Below are 19881 nucleotides of genomic sequence, written 5' to 3'. Positions count from 1 at the left end.
CTCCATAAATAACCTCTAAAACATAGACACAACAAAAGCTCAAATTACATCCCCTAAGTCCACCGGAAATGTAATTTAGGTTGTGAAACCAAAACATGAATTAGGCGATTTTACCAAAATTCAAATGTTATCCCCTATGTCCACCGGAAAGAAAGAAAGAAATTATTTTAATGTCCACCAGGCTAAAAATAGACTGAGATAGATTGTTTACAATAGCTTATGGGACATATTGGTTACGAGGCTAAAAATAACCTATCGGACAGATTGCTTCTTCATTTGCTTGATGTATTCCGCTTTTTTTTTTGAAACTTCACCATAAACACTACGAGCTTCTCCAAAACAAAACATGAACTAGAGGGTTTTACCGAAAAATTCAGAAGTTGAGTTGAAATGAACATCCAGCTTGATAGCGCTGGCTTGCAACATGTGGGAGTTGATATCTTCGTCCTGTGTGAGTATTTGGAAATTGATTTGGTAATCCATCTTCCTTTTTGAGAAAATCGAATGCATGTATTATCAGTAAACGACTCTGATGTTTCCTTCTGTCCTGCTGCAACTGCAACTTCATTTCTACTTTCTCTAACCTGTTCAAATCCCCTTCATTTCTACTTCCTCTTAGGGCTTGTCAATTGCAATCATGTCGCCTGCTGCAGATATACTTTCTACTCTTCCAGACCCATTGCTTGGCCTCATACTTTCTAAAATCCCAATCAGGGAAGCCGTCAGATGCTCCGTTCTGTCGAAGAGATGGAGATTCCTCTACACCCAAATTCCCCAACTCACTCTCTCTCCCATTCATCTTCTGCCCAATATTAACCCAAATTCAGATCTATTTCCAGATCCATTTCCAGATCCAGACCCCCTCTCTGCTGCAAGGATGGAGAAAATAATCTCCAACCTTCTGCTGTTGCATTCGCTAGATATTGAGGCTTTTCATTTGTTCAACGACATTACCCCTCGTTACTATCTGCAGTTTTCTCGTGAAAGCGTATGGCAATGGGTGAGATACGCAGCCTCTAGGAATGTCCAACACTTGTCTCTCTGTGGTGACCCTTACGTTTCCTATGATTCAATCCCGCCTGCCCTTTTTTCATGCACTCGTCTCATTACACTCAGGCTCTTCAACTACTATCTTGAGCGACTTCCGTCCCATTTCTCTGGATTCAACCGTCTCATTACTTGCTCCTTCGAAGGCATGAAGTTCACAGATGAGTCTCTAGCCCACTTTATCTCTCATACCCCGTTCCTTGAGCATCTTAGCATATTCGAAGACGATGGCCTAAGGAAGCCTGTTATCTCTGCTCCCAACCTTACACATTTATCTATAGATAGCGTGTTGGAGGTTTTAACAGTGAACTGTCCGAAACTTAGAACGCTGGAGATGAAGTTAGGTGGCATACGTTGTCTGAGATTAAATGGAGTGTTGTTTCACGAAGTTTCGTATATAGTCTCTAAAATTAAAATGCAGTGTGGGAGCAATGTTGCTGAATTGTGGTTGGATTTTGGTCATGGGGCCACACTTCAAGTTTCAGTAGAGAGAGTTCTTGAGATAATGGGCGATTTCAAAACATTGAAGAAGGTCGACATCAATGACAGGTGGGGACGCCAAAACCAGATGGTTGTTCTCGTTGATAATATGCTCGAAAGGCTTCCCGGACTTGAGGAACTACGAGTGAGCAGCATGTTTTATCTGGTAAGGCCAAAACAAATGTTATTGCACTTGCAGTTTTACGCTCCTGACTATTTGCGATGGATGTTTCAATGGTTATGCTTTTTCGCTTCTGCTACTATTTGAGTGGCCTAACCGCAACGTCGTGGCTTGTGCTGTGTTTACGGACAAATATAATTGTGGGAAAATCTGAGAATTGCTTTATTTGGGTGTATTTATATAGCTTGCGATATGATTTTTGGATTAATATTAATTTTCTCGGTGATAGTTTGCAGGGTAATTTCTAATTGTATCAGGTAATAGGATTTCAAACATGGTAATCTGCTATTATATGTGGTAATATTTAATAAATGTTTCAGGCAATAGGGAAAAAGATAAAAATGAATGGTGTATTGTCTTTAATTATTATTTTTAAAAATTGTTTTAATTATTGTTTTTTAAAGATAATATATAACTTAATAAAGAATATGTAACACAAATATTATTGTCGTTTGTTTCTCACAAAATAGTTGAGATTAACGACATATTTTTAGAGACAATAGTTGGGATTAAAGACATTCTTAGACACAATAATTGGGATTAAAGACATATTCATAAAGAATGTTTTAATCCTAACTATTCTCTCTAGGCAATAATCAAATATATTTATAGAGAACTATTTTCTCTAGACAATAAAAAATTGTAGCTAAAGACAGTACAATATCATTTTGTTTCCGGAGACAAATAAATATCACTATTGAAATAAATAAATATAAAAAGTATTCCATAAAAAAATAAACAATATCATTGATTAATTCATCTTAGGACACAGTGGAATCAAATCACCAACCTCTTGCTTATAAAGCAAACAAATATTAGACAAGTGCTTTTCCATTGAGCTAACACTCTTTAAAACAATATCATTGATTAATTCATCTTAGGATACAATAGAATTAAATCACCAATTTATTGCTTATAAAGCAGGTATAAGATAGATGCTTTTTTATTAAAGTAACCCTTTAAAAAATTATGGTTAACCATATCAAGGGGCTAAACAAGTAGCCTATAGAGAGTGCGCATCTTTTAGACTATGAGCCGCACCTATTATCAGACTAAAGAATTGAATCAACTTGTCCTCGTGCGCATCTATTAGACTATGAGCCGCACCTATCACACTATGAGCAGACGCATACCAAAAAGAATTGAATCAACTTGTCCTCGTGGTAGTATTCAGCCAAATGCTCCAAACAAAACAACAAAGTTTTTGGTATGAAACATTGTGGGATTTTTTTAAAGCCGAGAAAAAAGCATAAAATGTCAAATGGTTAGGCCTGGTCTACCATCCAAGCATTTACTAACACATCTAACATGGGAGGTGTTGTTGTATGTGCAACAAATTATGATGAAAGCAAGATTCCCCGGCAGTACTCAGCAACTACTAGTAGTTACTTGTGTGAATATATGATGCCTACTGTAGAAAATCAAGGCTTTTTTCAGGATACAATAAATAACATGCTAATGCTGGTAGTATGGTGTCAGAAATCCATGGAACCGCAAATAATGAATACCAAGAAAATGGTTCTAGAAAATATAACCAGTCAATGGCTTTAAAAGGAAGGATGTATGTACCTACAACAAATTATGATGAGAACAAGTTTCACAAGAAGTGCTCAACAAGTTTATTCTCTAAATTTATGATGGTAAGATAGAAAGTTCAAACTTTTTGCAGGATACAGAAAATAACCATTCTAGGGCTGCTAGCATGGCTTCAAAAATTTGCGCAACTACCAAAAATCAAAACCAAAAGAACATATGAGCAGATGCATACCAAAAAGAATTGAATCAACTTATCCTCGCAGTAGTATTTACTATTTAGCCAAATGCTCCAGGAAACAACAAAGTTTTTGGTATGAAACATTGTGGGTTTTTTTAAAGGACAAGAAAGAAGCATAAAATGTCAAATGGCTAGGCCCGGTCTTCCATCCAAGCGTTTACTAACACATCTAACATGGGAGATGCTGTTGTATGTGGAACAAATTATAATGAAAGCAAGATTCCCAAGCAGTACTCAGCAATTACTAGTAGTTGCTTGTGTGAATAGATGATGCCTACTGTAGAAAATCGAGGTTTTTTTCAGGACTCAAACAAAAGAACATGCTAATGCTGGTAGTATGGTGTCAGAAATTCTTGGAACCAGAAATAATGAATACCAAGAAAAGGGTTCTAGAAAATATAACCAGTCAATGGCTTCAAAAGGAAGAATGTATGTACCTGCAACAAATTATGATGAGGACAAGTTTCACAAGAAGTACTCAACAAGTATTATTCCCTAAATTTATGATGGCTAAGATAGAAAGTTCAAACCTTTTGCAGGATACAGAGAATATCCATTCTACGGCTGCTAGCCTGGTTTCAAAAATTTGGGCAACTACCAAAAAATAAAACCAAAAGAACATATGAGCAGATGCATACCAAAAATAATTGAATCAACTTGTCCTCGTGGTAGTGTTCAGCCAAATGCTTCAAGAAACAACAAAGTTTTTGGTATGAAACATTGTGGGGTTTTTTGAAAGCCAAGAAAGAAGCATAAAATGTCAAATGGTTAGGCCCGGTCTTCCATCGAAGCATTTACTAACACATATAACATGGGAGGTGCTGTTATATGTGCAACAAATTATACTGAAAGCAAGATTCCCAAGCAGTAGTCAGCAACTATTAGTAGTTACTTGTGTGAATATATGATGCCTAACACAGAAAATTAAGGTTTTTATCAGGATACAAACAAAAAAATGCTAATGCTGGTAGTATGGTGTCAGAAATTCATGGAACCAGATATAATGAATACCAAGAAAACGGTTCTAGAAAATATAACCAGTCAATGGCTTCAAAAGGAAGGATGTATGTACCTGCAACAAATTATGATGATAAAAAGTTTCGCAAGAGGTACTCAGCAAGTATTATTCCCGAAATTTATGATGGCTCAGATAAGTTCAAACCTTTTGCGGGATACATAGAATATCCATTCTAGGGCTGCTAGCATGGTTTCAAAAATTTGCGCAACTACTAATAATCAAAACCAAAAGAACACTTCTAGAAATATGAACAACCAACACTTTCAAGAGGATGGATGTATATTAATGATCGTGGACTAATGTGCGGGCTTTATACTCAGGAAGAGCTCTTTGAAGTCCTTAGAAATTGTTTCCTTCCAAAAAAAACTTCCTGTTTACATAGTTCGCAATGGAGGACTTGGTGAACCTATATAATGGAAATCCCTATTCTATTGTGCAAACACAGAACTGCCAAGTGCAAGTGGGCAGAACACAACTTTGATTTAGGCTCATTATGTCAAAAATCTATCTTCTTTATCTAGCCAAATGTTACCATTGGGGCATTGATCAAGTAATGCATCTCAAAGCAATTCTTTTTCCTGCTCTGGCACATCACAAATGCAGTCAAAGCCACATATGAATGTTGGTGTCCTATATGAGTCTTTTTCAAATTCACAGAAAGAGTGCTGTGCAAAAACTAATAGTAACAACTAATAGTAACATTTCACTGATTACTACCCTGCGGGAGAGAGAGTTTTGCATCCAAGATGCAAGTAGAGAAGCTAGTAGCCATCTGATGACATCCTTTGATGAGGCCTGATGGCATCCTTTGATGAGGGAATGGATGGTAGATTTAGTAGTCTATTCACTCTCTCACAACTCTCTAACTGGCATTCAATGGGATATATTGACAGTACATTAGTGGTCTGTCATACCAATAAGAATTTTGGGTCCCACACTCTTGAGTTTCTACTTACAATGCCAAAAAGTGGTGGGATAAGCTTTTTAGAGATGGAAAATGACACTAGTGATGTTTTTTTTTGTTTTGTTAAGAAGATTTTAGCTGAAACTGTTGAAAATCCCCATGTAGAATTACATTTAGGGTGTGTAAGGATAGCCCATCAAGTTGTTTAGATGAAGAGATAATTTGTGATGGTCTTCAATTCTTAGACTTGAAGAATTGGCACTGATGTACGAAATTGAATCGAGAAAGATGGCAAGCTATTGATAAACAGTCTACACACAAAGAGAAAATGATCAGGCATAACAGTGGAAGAATTTCCTGCATTCCACCTGAATTTGTTAGACTTGGGAATTTAGTCCATATCCAATCTTGTGCCGGGCCAGCATATGTGGTTTATGCAAATAAGAAATACAATCTATGGTTCCACACGAGAAGGAACTCTGGGCTCACTACCCACTTTGAAACAGATATTGTAAAAGGCTCTGCAACTAACATATATTCAGATTCCTGTCCTTCATGAACAGAAGGATCCTGTAGTCTCTACCTAAAATGAAAATGAGAGAAAGCGTTTCTGTGCAAGTAAGGTGGAATGATGGTAGTAAAGTTTATGTACCTGAAGGCTGAGTAGGCTGAACAGAAGAAGAAGAGAGACGTGGATGACTAGAAGAAGAGCCATGATTAACATGTGGTCTTACTAGTGTATACAAGGCTAAAGGCATGTTAACCAAAGACCAAACTGGGATATCCAACAAAGAATCCACTATTACTAATTCTGTGACTTTGATACCTTATTCAGTGGCATAAGAACACCCTAGGGGTTATGGAACTTGAGACCTCTTTTACCTAGATATAGATCCTTAGTCAATAAACCAGACCGAGGTCTTGAGGTAGTAACTTTCGAGACACCTGTGTTCCTTGTGTGCAGGGGCTCTCCCTCTATGCCTTTGGGCAACAACGCCTGTGGTGGGTTGGGGATTGTCTGACATCATAGACACACAAGTAGATGGACCTGCTTGCATTCCTCCCATTTCAGGGACACTCCTGATATCATCATCACTATCAATGCTGCAGCATTTTTCATGTTATCTCAGCTAATGATCACAAAAAAGAAAGATCAATTGCACCTTAGAAAGGGTAGGCACTAGAATGGTTCGTCAATTTTTAGTGTTTACATGTCTGTTTACAGAATTGTATGTTGAATCTAAACAGTACATTCTGCATAATGGGCACTGGCAAAACCCAGGTATAAGATGAATCTCCTCCAGCTTACATAGTTATACAAAGTGTGTTTGGAGATTACATGAAAACATATCAAATATTAAAATACTTGAGATATTTAGCCTTAATGTACTCAAATAGTGAAATATTCCAGAGTTCAGCTATGCAACCTGTCTTACAGACATCACCTATTGATTATGTTGAAGTATCTTCTGAATTTGCTATCCACAGAGATATTTCCTCAACAAAGAGTAATCCATCAAAAGGATTTTACAATGTCATATTTTTACGTAGTCTAGTCCCAGAGAAGGCATTTGTACCTGTAAAAGGATGAACTCTGTAAGGAGACTCTACACCTTCACCTTGGACTTTAAACAAAAATCCACACATGCTGGTTTGCAAAACGAGATGCCCTGTAGCCAAATCCGACATCCTTGGTAAGGAAACAAAAGTAATTGAAACCATCTTGTGAGGGCTACTACCATCTCTTCAAAACTGTAGGCTTAAAATTGTGAATTTGCACTAAATGGCTTGAAGACATGAAAAACAGTATCATGCAGTTATTCATCACTGTCAAGAATGAAACTGAAGGGGAAAAGTAAGACTGAGGCCCCCAATCCATAAAGGATGGGTTGATTGGCACGTTGGGAGATGAAGATCTTTCATAAGGTGCAGGTTGAATCTGTTCCAAATTCTCATTCTTAATAGATGAGATTTTGATTTCAATGGTATGCTGGTGAAGGAAAGCATGAAACTGTAGTCCTGCCATCAATTAGTCTAAATGTGACATACTTTGTCGATTTGACTTGTTCTTGCACCATATTCTCATTGGAGTCCATGACTTGTCCCGATTTTAGTTTATTTACCCTGTTTCTAGTGGCATCCTCCTAGGAATATCTCTCATTCTTTTCATTTTAATCTGTAACCAGCCAGTGTGCATGGAAAACACAAAGCTCGAGAATCACTACATATATGCTTACCCTTTGCTGAAAGTTGTTGTATATCATTATATTATCCCTGTTTTATCATCTAAACTAGGATTAGCTCTAGCCTTGATATGATCTCCACATGCATTAAACTCTATATAGTCCTGCACAGTATTTTGCCTGGAGAGTAACTAACCTGCAGGCTGCACATTATTTTGCCTAGAGAGAAAGTAACCTATGACAAACTAACCTCTGACAGGGTGAGGTGTGCAAAAGAATAGTGTAGGTTCTAGAGCAAGTAGGAGCAAGTATGCTATGCAATGTTGTTAATTTTTGGTATGTTCTATGCTTAGAGCAATTAACTTCAATTTTTCATATTAGCTCAATAACAATATTCAGATTAGCAATCACATCAGCATGATAGTAAAGTGCAGATAGAACATAAACATAAACAGCAGAAGACAAGCCAAGACAAGAGAACACAAGATGTGGCACCAGCCAGGGACAAACCCCAATGTGGGGAAACCCTTGATCAATTCTTCTTATATTCTTCAATAATTCAGCAAAGAGAGAGATAGTACAAATATACAAGACTGATAATTAATGCCAGCAGCAGATAAGACCTTCAACAGAAAGCTCAATGTATTTTCCTTGCTGTTTGCAAGATGGCAGCAACAGACTGCTGCAATCATGATTCAATCTAGTCAACACATTGACCCAACACTCCTTCACAAAGTGCTGCTGTCCACCATTGTTTGCTTGCTGCTTCTGCAAGTCTGGTTAGGGCAGAAGAAGAAACCCCTTTAACTTTTCACGCTGTCTGTCAACTAAGCTCTTCAAGGGCTGCAGTCCACCTAGGAGAGTCTCTCCTAATCCACGCTGCTTCCTGTGATCAATGTATACTGCAATGTTGCCTTGGGACAGCCTTAGCTGCTTGCTATGGCTTGCAGCCTAGCAAAGCAGCTAGCTGTAGCTTCAGATTCTAAATGAATCCTTAACTCATGCTTAGTCATAACCTTTGTCACCTACATCAATTCATGTCTCCTTCAAGCTACGGATCAGACCCTCCTTGGCTGCGGATAGACCACTTTTGGACAGCGTCTAAAATCCTCTTGTCTGCAGCTAGGTGACCTTGCTTTTGCTGCGGATAAGGGCTATACTTTACAGTGTATGGGAGCTTCTCTTAACAACATATTATGGCTCCCTTTGAACAGCGTATTAAGGGTCTTCAAGGACTGTGTAATAGCTGCGTTTGAAACCTCCTTTCTCTGCGGAATTGGGTCTCTTCTAGACTGCGCATGGGAGCCAACCCTATGACTGCAGCTAGGGCTTCCACTGGCTGCGGTTAGGGCACATTAAGACAGCGAATTGAACCTCTTCTTGCTGCATATAAAACCCTCCTTAAACTGCGGCTAGGACACCCTTAAATGCTGCGGATATGGTGCTTTCTTAACTGTAAGTAGGGCTTCTTTATGACAACGTTTAGGGCTTCTGTAGGCAGCATATAAGTCCTCCTTTGACTGCATCCTAGTCTCTTTCAGAATTACAGATTAGGGCAGATTGTGACTGCGGATTAGGGCATGGCAGATCCCCTTCAACTGCGTCTAGATGATCCTCCCTTGACTGCAGCCAGACTGCTGCTAGGGCTTCTACCTTTTAGATCTGCGGCTAGGGATAGATCTCCTCTAGGACAGCGTACTCTCTTAGAGACTTCTCCTTCCACCAAAACCCAAACAAGTGGAGAGAGAGAGACTACAAGAGATGTGTGTGTAAAATGACTTGCGAGCCACCTTTATTTATAATAAAACGTTGAGGATAATTTGGGGTAATTTGGTTGCTGGCCGACCTTGACTAATTGTCACATAACACAAATAAATTCATATCTCTATGAATACATGTCGGAATCAGATGATCTTTAGATCAATCCTACACCTCTCGATGAGAGGAATCCAAGAAAAATATCAGCTGCCATAAATAAGATGACCCACATGGAGTTTGGCCCTAGGTGCCAATTTTAACACTCCTTCTCAACTAGGGAGAACTCCATTTGCTAATCCATTTGCCAGTTTGTACTATCTCTATCATCAATGCAGTGACCTGCACTGCCCTGCTTTGCTCTACTCTACTGAACTATGAAGAAGAAGAAGTGATCGAGAATGTATCATACCATTCTCTACTGACCCGAAGTCAATCCCATATAAAGAGAGTGTATCATACCACTCTTACTAATCTGAAATCAATTCCAAATAAAGAGAGTATCTCATACCACTCTTATTGATCTGAAATCAATTCCAATTGATCCCAGATCAATATCATCCTACCATAGGGATTATCATAGTACACGATGCGTCCATTGGTAGTGCTATGGTTCCTATCCTCATTTCCCTGCTCATTGGCCAGATGTAAGGTACTTCCCATGAATCCCAAACTACATGGGTAGGATGTCTCAGCAGGAGAAGGATGGACCACTCATCTTGCCTACATGTCACCATGGGGTATCCCAAGGGAAGGCTGAACCAATCACCATGTACACAACAAATCACTAGGGGAAGGCTAAACAACTCACCCTATGATTGTGTCTCAGCAGGAGAAGGATGAACCACTCATCCTGCCTACATAGCAAACCACTAGGGGAAGGCTGAACCACTCACCCTATGGGTGCTCATCGCTCCAAGAAGTACCCATGCCCCCTGGAGCTACTAGAGTTTGATATATCATACTTGACCCTCAGGAGAGGGTCTCTCCACGACTCCTAGTCGTTCTCAAAAAGTCAAGAATTTGATCTCTCCCAGGGATTTCATTTGAATATCGGTGACCTGCACATCAGTCCCAATGCGAAGGAGTCTTATTGCTCCTCGATGTACCATATCCCAGATAAAGTGGCACCTGATGTCTATGTGCTTGGAGTGATCATAAAATACAGGATTCTCCGACAATTGAATCCCACTCTGGTTGTCACAGAGGATAACATGTCCAAACAACTCACTGAAGAGCTTCCTCAACTAGACAACTTCGCAAGAGACCATACTGGCAGCTATGAATCCGACCTCAGCGGTGCTCAAAGCAACCGAATTTTGCTTCCTGCTCATTGAAGCAGAACCCAAAGAGAAGTAGCACTCAGAAGTGCTCTTGTGATCCATCACTCTGCCTACCCAATCAATATCAGAATAACATTGCAGCCTCACAGCTCCGACAATGTATCTCAATCCAGGAGTGATTGTGCCCCAAAGATATCTCAAAAGATTCTTGGCACCAATCCAATGCGAGTGATGAGGCTCAACCATATGTTGGCTCAACATGCTAATTGCAAAGCATATATCCGAACGGGAGTTCACCAAGAACATCAATGCTATTATGAGTTTATGAAACTCAGAGGCATTTCCCAAATCAGGTCCGACAACACTACCGCATAACTTCTTAAAGTTAAGCTCCATCGGGGTAGTCACGGGCTTGCAGTCCACCATTCCAAATTTGGAATCCAACTCCCTCTTACTTTTGCAAATGAGAGGGCCTATACCTGTCAGAAAGAGGTCATCCATATAAAGTATATGAGAGGTCTATCATCCACAACCTTCAAATGGATCAGCTTCACTTCTAGTGAATCTCAGCTTCATTAGATAGCTATCAATCCTCTCATACCAAGCCCAAGGTGCTTGCTTCAAGCCATAGAGGGCTTTCTTCCACCTGCATACATGAGATTGCTGATCATGAATCTCAAACCCCTAGGGTTGTTCCACCTCCGTGGTCTTGCTATTACATGAGGGGAATGGTCCCCTTGTAAGTTTCCTTCGGTACATCTCGGACATGTACCTTCATGCTCTTCTTTGAATTTAGGCATCCCGATCACCATTTGTCTTACATTGGGTAGGGCCTTATATTGAGGATGGGCAAACCTTCGGTGCCATAGAAGAGATGTGTCACACGACATGGTCCCCAATGGACTTCCTGCAACTTGATACAAATTGCCAATCTTGAACCCAAGAGTAAAATCATCTTTAAAATTCTTTTTCCAAACACTTACCTTTCCATCAATGAATGCCACCTTGTAACCTTTGACTTCCATTGCCGAAATGGACACCAGGTTCTTCTTGATATTAGGTACATATAGAACTTCTTGAAAATGAATCGAGTTACCTTGATCTAATTGAAGAGTAACATTCCCTACACCTTTTACGGGATAGGTGGCATCGTCTCCAAGAATAATCTCCAAGTTTTTCTCCTTCTCTATCAAATTAGAGAGAGCTTCCTTGTATCCGGTGAAGTGCCTTGAAGCACCACTATCAATAAGCCAATTTCCTAAAGTGTCTAGAGGAGAGGTAGTGGAGAGAGTCGATATAAGATAATACTCCTTTTGCTTATCAGAAACAACATTTGATTCTTCATACCTGGAGTTCCTTGCTTTCTTGGAGGGTCGACCATTTCCTTGATGTCCCGCATTCCTTTTTCCTTTGCCATTGTATCTGTCATTCCTTCGATCATTGATGTTGCCCCTGGAATGATTGTGATCATCATCATGTGACGTGTCCTTTCTATTTGGACACTCCCTCGCATTGTGGCCAAACTTATTGCAAGCAAAGCATCTGCCTTTCCTTCCACCCTTAGATTCAGGCTTTCCATTGAAATGACCTTTAGGCCCTGCATTATTTCTCCTTTTGGCGTGAGTGGAGAAAGCAGTAGGGTTGCCTCTATTAGAAGGCATTTCTCGCTCCACCATCCTGGTTTCTTCTTGAATGCATCTTGACATCAATTCTTCAAACCCTGGAATTCGATCATTATTGAGAATAGTGGTTCTAAATATATACCACTTGGGTTGGGAGTTCTCCAAGAATAGTGATAGTAAGTTCCTTATTAGATATGATTTCTCCAATCGATAGGAGATCATTCTTGATCTCAGTGATCCTTAAAAAGTAGGATTGAATATCCTCGGCCTTGCCCTTCTTAATATCCTTTCAGCTTATTTTTGAGAAATAAAATTTGATTTGCATCACTAACTTTGAACATGCTTACCAATCTGTCGTAGATCTCCTTGGAGGTGTTTAGATCAAAGATGTAGGCCACCAGATGCTTGTCAATGCAATCTCTGATAATCTTCTTAGCTTTGACCTCACCCTTAGTGTACTTGTTCTTTGTAGCAGCTGGTGCATTTGATGGAGGCTTAGGTATTTTACCCTTCACATAATCCAACACTTCTTGCTCTTCCAATGTCAGATCCAAAGACATCTTCCATCCGTGATAGTAAAACTTTTCACAGAGCTTATCTTCAGCCGAGAAGTGGGATGAGGAACCCATTGAGCCTTTGACCTTGTCCAACTGTCTTCGGTGATTGCTCTTTCACTCTTTCTTGGGCTTTGTCTTCACCTCAGCTCTGATACCATGTTAATTTTTGGTATGTTCCATGCTTAGAGAAATTTACTTCAATTTTTCATATTAGCTCAATAACAATATTCAAATTAACAATCACATCAGCATGATAGTAAAGTGCATATAGAACATAAACATAAACAACAAAAGACAAGCCAAGACAAGAGGACACAAGATGTGGCACCAGCGAGGGACAAACCCTAATGTGGGGAAACCCTTGATTAATTCTTCTTATATTTTTCAATAGTTCAGCAAAGAGAGAGATAGTACAAATATACAAGACTGAAAATTAATGACAGCAGTAGATAAGACCTTCAACAAAAAGCTTAATGTATTTTCCTTTCTGTTTGGAAGATGGTAGCAACAGACTGCTGCATTATTATTCAATCTGGTCAACACATTGACCCAACACTCCTTCACAAAGTGCTGCTATCCACCATTGTTTTCTTGTTGCTTTTGCAAGTCTGGTTAGGGCAAAAGAAGAAACCCCTTTAACTTTTCAAGTTGTCTGTCAACTAAGCCCTTCAAGGGCTACAGTCCACCTAGGAGATTCTCTCCTAATCCGCGCTACTTCTTGTGATCAATGTATACTGCAATGCTGCCTTGGGACAACCTTAGCTGCTTGTTATGGCTTGCAGCCTAGCAAAGCAGCTAGCTGTAGCTTCAGATTCTAAATGAATCCTTAACTCATGCCTAATCATAACCTTTGTCACCTACAGCAATTCATGCCTCCTTCAAGCTACGGATCAGACCCTCCTTTGTTGTGGATAGACCACTTTTGGACAACGTCTAAAATCCTCTTGTCTGCAGCTAGGTGACCTTGCTTTTGCTGCGGACAAGGGCCATACTTTACAGTGTATGGGAGCTTCTCTTAATAGCATATTATGGCTCCCATTGAACAACGTATTAAGGGCCTTCAAGGACTATGTAATAGCTGCATTTGAAACCTCCTTTCTCTGTGGAATTGATTCTCTTCTAGACTACGTATGGGAGCCAACCCTATGACTCCGGCTATGGCTTCCACTGACTGTGGTTAGGGCACATTAAGACAGTGAATTGAACCTCTTCTTGCTACATATAAAACCCTCCTTAAACTGTGGCTAGGACACCTTGAAATGCTGCGAATATTGTGCTTTCTTAACTGTAAGTAGGGCTTCTTTATGAAGCATTTAGGGCTTCTGTAGGCAGCATATAAGTCCTCCTTTGACTGCGTCCTAGTCTCTTTCAGAATTGTGGATTAGGGTAGATTATGACTGCGGATTAGGGCATGGCAGATCCCCTTCAACTGCGTTTAGATGATCCTCTCTTGACTGCGGCCAGACTGCTACTAGGGATAGATCTCCTCTAGGACAGTGTACTCTCTTAGAGACTTCTCCTTCCACCAAAACCCAAACAAGTGGAGAGAGAGGGACCACAAGAGATGTGTGTGTAAAATGACTTGCAAGTCACCTCTATTTATAATAAAACGTTGAGGATAAGTTGGGGTAATTTGGTTGCTGGCCGACCTTGACGAATTGTCACATAACACAAATAAATTCATATCTCCATGAATACATGTTGGAATCGGATGATCTTTAGATCAATCCTACGCCTCTCGATGAGAGGAATCCAAGAAAAATATCAGCTGCCATAAATAAGATGACCCACATGGAGTTTAGCCCTAGTTGCCAATTTTAACAAATGTAATATACATGAACTGGATAAACTGGTAAATAGTAAATATTTAATGTTAACAAATTAATGCTAGCATTACTTTGTTTGGAGTGTTCCTGCTTGCTTGGCAGGACGAATTCTATTCCTAGGTGTGACCTCCCTGCTCTAGGCATGCCTTGAATGGGACCAATGGGATGGGAAGGGAAGAGGTGACATTCAAAAAGCAAGGGCCTGGCACTTTTGATTCTCACTTCCCTTATTATTTACCTATTATAAGGGGCAAGTTGGTAGGCAGGGGTATCCTCTAGGGCTTACTATTGCTATGCCTTATAGATAGTAGGGCTTTCTCTAATTGTCGGAAGGTTTCGAGGGACGACATGTGAGGCTAATTTATTCAGTATACTTGTGATTTGGGCTTTTATTATTTGGTTTCTCCAACAAAAGGGATCTTCAGGGGATGTCTTCATGATTTAGGAATGCAAGTGCGTCCTATACTTGTCATTTTATCATATCTTCTTTTATTGATTTGGCATTGTTCTATAATAATCTTATTACTATTTCTCCCAATGTGTCTCTCTTGTTATCCTTTCTCTATTTTTGGAAGTTTTAACATTTTACAACATAGTCATCATTCCCATGATGTAGTAGAGCACACAATTCATATCACACACGCAGATGAACCATTAAGCTTTCAACAACAATGATTGTGGAAATACAAAGAACATTTGACACTATTCCATGCATTAATTGGATAAATCATGTACATGACTTATCAAGCCAAAAGAACAGCTAGGTTTAAAGCCAATATGTTCACTAACATGAAAATTTTCAAGCTCACAGACTTTGCGGGGGTTTCTTCAAGAAATGGAATACCCTTCTTTGTAGTTACTTTTCCAACAAGAGAAAGTTGAAACGTTTCCTGGAGGTCACAGGTTGTTTATGTCAGAAGAATAAAAAACTCATCAGTAAAGAAGAGTTTGAAGGTTATAAGTGATGGAGACAACTCCGTAAGTTAGAGCTCCATCGTAAAGCTCTTTCAAGAAACAGAATACGCTTCAGGTCTCTTAATAAAAGGCCAGAGGCCAGCTAAAGGAAACGGGGGAGAGCTTTCATTAATCCTCTTAGCAAATCCATCAATGGTTTAAGATTGAGGCACAGGAAGCAGTAGACTATTGTAAAAGTAAACATTTTTTTGCAAAAAAGGTTACAAGAAACTCCCCATCATAACATTGTACCTTGAGCCAAAGGAATAGCTGTAAGTTATTGTACATTTCTTTTCCCAAAAAGAAAAAAAATGAAGAAACTATTCATAATTTGATTGGAGAAATGACATAGGCTACAATTTTTCATTTAGAAAAACATTCCAAACTTGTAGCAGTCATTGACTCTTCAATTTTTTTTAGGGAAAGCGTTCCTAGGATTTGGCTTTGTATGGAAAAGGAAACATGGGCTGCACATATCTATTTTGTAACTGCCCAATATAATACATTTTGAAAGGGAGATTCAAGGTGTTTCTAAGCATCATGCAAGGCTTGCTCATTTGTGGTCATTTTGAATGGGAGATTCAAGCCCAGGGTACTTCTAAACATCACAGAGGCAGTGTTGTGAAAATCGTGATTTTTTCGATATGTCGATTTTATCGCGATTATTATAGGAAATTATCGCCGGAAATCTTTTTTAGCCGATTTTTATGAAAGATAACAATCGAAATTATCGTGGGGGTCTCCGGCAGTGAGGTTTTATAATGTTTTTTTTGGTTTTTTAAGGGATGCTAAATGTTTGAAATGCAATTTTTTTTGAAAGAAACAAATAATTTTTGAGTGGGGCAACTTAATGATCAAGTCTAGGCCCTAGTATTGATATGCTATTCATGGTAATGTTAAATTCTTAAAGTAAAAGTAACATTCTCCTTAATCTTCATTTTCATCATCCTTTTACTTAAATTTTTAACATTACCATGAAATGACTCAGGATGTTTGAGAGTGGTTCCGGCCTCATTGGATTTCATATGGAGAAAGTAGAATTTTAGATTTCATTTAAAATCCAGCAGACTTATCAGTTTTTCAGGATTTCAGGATTGGGAGATTGTGATGTTTCCAGGTGGCACCACCTACCCGGGCTACCCCTGCCACCAGTAGAGGATGTGGTCTACCTCCTATAGCTCCTACTTCTAGTTCTTCAGCTTCTAGAGCATAGCAGACTCCACTGCCAACTCCACCAGCACTAGCATCTACATCTAGAGGGAAAGGGAAAGCTGTGGCATTTTCTCGCAAGAGGGAAAGAGGAAATCAATAGGATTAGACTTTAGTTATTTTCTTCATTTTATTGTATATGACATTATGACATGATGAGATACATTATTATATTTTTTGTTGATATTTTGAGGCTGAGTTGGGACTCAAGAGTCGGGACTTACTATTCAGGGCATGATTCAATGTTATGTGTGATTTTAGCACTAGAAATGATATTAAACATCTTATATATTAGTTCTTTTATCATATTTATGTGTCAATGTTTTTATTTTATGTTGTAGATGGTTTAGATATTAAAAAAATTGAAAAATCATGAAAAAAATTGAATATTTTTGTACCAAATGATTTTTCCCTGATAATTATGATTTTTTCCGATTTTTTCCTTGCGTCGATATTAACCCGATAACGATTAATGCAACATTGCACGGAGGGCCTCTTAATGTTTGCAGTCAATCTCCATTGTTTATTTCATGAAAGTTGACGTGCCTACAAATTCAAACCTATGTTATCATCATTCAATGATTCCATAAGTAGAGTAAATGCACTACGCTAAGAACATGTCTACCAGTCAAATTTCTATTCTAGAAAAGAACTGGGATGCCCAATATAATACATTTTAAAGGGAGATTCTAGGTGCTTCTAAGCATCATGCAAGGCTTGTTCATTTGTGGTCATTTTGAATGGGAGATTATAGCCCAGGGTAATTCTAAACATCACGGAGGGCCTCTTAATATTTGGAGTCAATCTTCATTGTTAATTTCATGAAAGTTGAAGTGCCTAGAAATTCAAACCTATGTTATCATCCTTTAATGATTCCATAAGTAGAGTAAGTGCACTATGCTAAGAACACGTCTACCAACCATTTTTCTATTCTGGTAAAGAACTGAGATGTATATGGACTTGTCTCTTACCAATATGGATCCATGGGGTTGTCCCATCCAAAAATCTCGAGCAGAAGCTAAAGTAGTTTAGTTGGTGCATACATCTGCAATTAATAGTAGCATTCAAATTAGATAGTCATGAACACTTGACAAATTTTATATGGCTAAAAAACTCTCAGCTTACAATTCATTTCACCTGCATATATAAAAGATCAATTGTTCCTCCATTTCCATTTGAGAAAGTAGTAATAACATCCACACTTCGGCAATCCCGAAGCTAAGATGTGCGAGAATCTCTGCAACCTGAATTAAACAACAGAACATAAGCAGCTCCATGCTAACACTCTTTCGAATCCATCTTTGGATCTAGATAGTCTAGATCCAACTCAACTTGGAACCAAACCAGAGTGCATTACCTTGATAGTTACATGTTGAACTCTCAACTAAATCTTAAGTCATAATTTTGGAGCATGACTACAAGTTAGGTTAGTGTTGTTGACTTTTATGGCACTAGGATCCTGAGATCTACGGTCCATTAGCCAAACAAGGCTCATTGTAGTTATCAAATGGTTGGACTATGCCGTGTATTATATATTTGTTGTGCATCAATTCATTAATATTAATATTTAAGTGTCACGGTTGATTAGAATCAGGCCAATTCCAATCCGACCTGTTAATGCCTAAACAAGATGTATCTGGAGTAGTAATACTCAAAAATTTTCCATCTACAATAATGACTCAAATTAACAACACCATAGTGTCAAATGTGAAAATTCCTAGATCTAACAATCTCTGGAATCCTATTGCAACCAGCTAAATCTACTTCACCTAGATCGTAAATTACATTACAAACTTATTTCAGATTTCTTCTTGAAACTTTGAAGTAAATTATTGAAGCAACCTACACCAAATTAAATATGATTCTAAAACATAGAAACTGAGCAAGGAAAATAGAAACACATAGGACACTTTTATTATTGGACAATAGTCCCCGAAAATGCCCAATGCAGGAAAACCAGTGCATCAACTTTGAGGGTTTTATTATTATGCAGGAGAAAATCCGAGTACAATTCTAGGATGCTCAACTAGCAATCTGATACAGAGAGAATACTGGACAAAAAGAATGGTGAAATGATCTCACCCAGTCACCGGGAGAATCAGTGACTGATCCTGCTGAACTGGAGGCTTTGGGTCACCTTCTGCGTGCCCTATGCTCAGAATTGTGTCACTCTCGACAACTTCCATTTCACCCATGCTGGGTATTATGCTGCCTCTCTTCTGGATCCTCTGTTGGTTGAGAAAATCGATCTTCTGCCTCCCAAACTCACACCCCGACTCCCGACAACTGATACTCGACTTCCCCTCAAGGACTATGTTGCCTCTGCATCAACACTGCGTGGCCCAACGTCAGCCTTCTTCTGGACGTCTTTATGTCCTCCTTACGCCTCGTACTCTCTGAAAATTCCTTTTTCTAGATTCTCACTGCCCCTCTGCTGCAAGAAATCTCCTCAATCGACTTTTCCTCTTGAGAACTTCTCACTTTAGAAAATCGATTTCCTTGATCTCTCAGTGTGTTTTCCAAATGATCTCAAGCCCCTTCTTATATCTTTCTGTTGGACAACCAACAACCTAGATTAAATTTTAATCAAAGGCTCAAATCGTTTTGGCTTGATCCGTGTCTTTTTTTCTAGAAGTTTCACCCATGATTAGATTAATACCCATTAATATTTTAATTTTCTTAAGTTTAGACTTAGGAACCCTATTAAAAATATTAGTTATTTTAATAAAATCACTTATGGGTGGAATTTCCAAAAATGCTTTCTGGGTTCTTTGGAATACATGTGCCCAAGCCTCCTTGCAAAATTTGAGGCTTAGAGCACATCCGATGCTACCCCAAATCAACATCAAACACATCTTTACCAGACATAAACAACCAAATGATGCACATCATGTCCCTTACCAGTCCAAAATTGGTGATAAGATCAGGTTTTCTTTGCTAAGAGATTGTTTTACCAGTCATCAGTATCCAAAGCCTCTTTCATCCAGTGCATACACTGTCATTAGGGGGACCAACTTGATTTAATTTTTTAATATAACATTATGTTCATTCATTCGTTTACTTGTGACAACTTCTCCTCCATACTAGG

At 38.9% G+C, this 19881-nt stretch overlaps 1 protein-coding gene across 1 annotated transcript in view; it reads left to right on the top strand.

Annotated features, from left to right (window-relative positions):
* The first annotated feature begins 289 nt into the window (after positions 1 to 289).
* Positions 290 to 19881, top strand: part of LOC149144577 (F-box protein At1g60400-like) — a 30764-nt gene continuing 11172 nt past the window's right edge. The window contains exon 1 of the mRNA XM_089448971.1: positions 290 to 1693. Coding sequence (XP_089305097.1) covers positions 638 to 1693 — 1056 coding nt within the window. The 5' untranslated portion in view covers positions 290 to 637. The remainder of the gene's footprint in view (positions 1694 to 19881) is intronic.

Source organism: Pinus tabuliformis, chromosome X, assembly GCF_031772625.1.
Source record: "Pinus tabuliformis cultivar Carrire ecotype Pingquan chromosome X, CPIR1, whole genome shotgun sequence".
Classification (NCBI taxonomy): Eukaryota; Viridiplantae; Streptophyta; class Pinopsida; order Pinales; family Pinaceae; genus Pinus; species Pinus tabuliformis.
The sequence above is the reverse complement of the archived record's forward strand: the minus strand, read 5'-3'. Positions and strand labels throughout refer to the sequence as shown.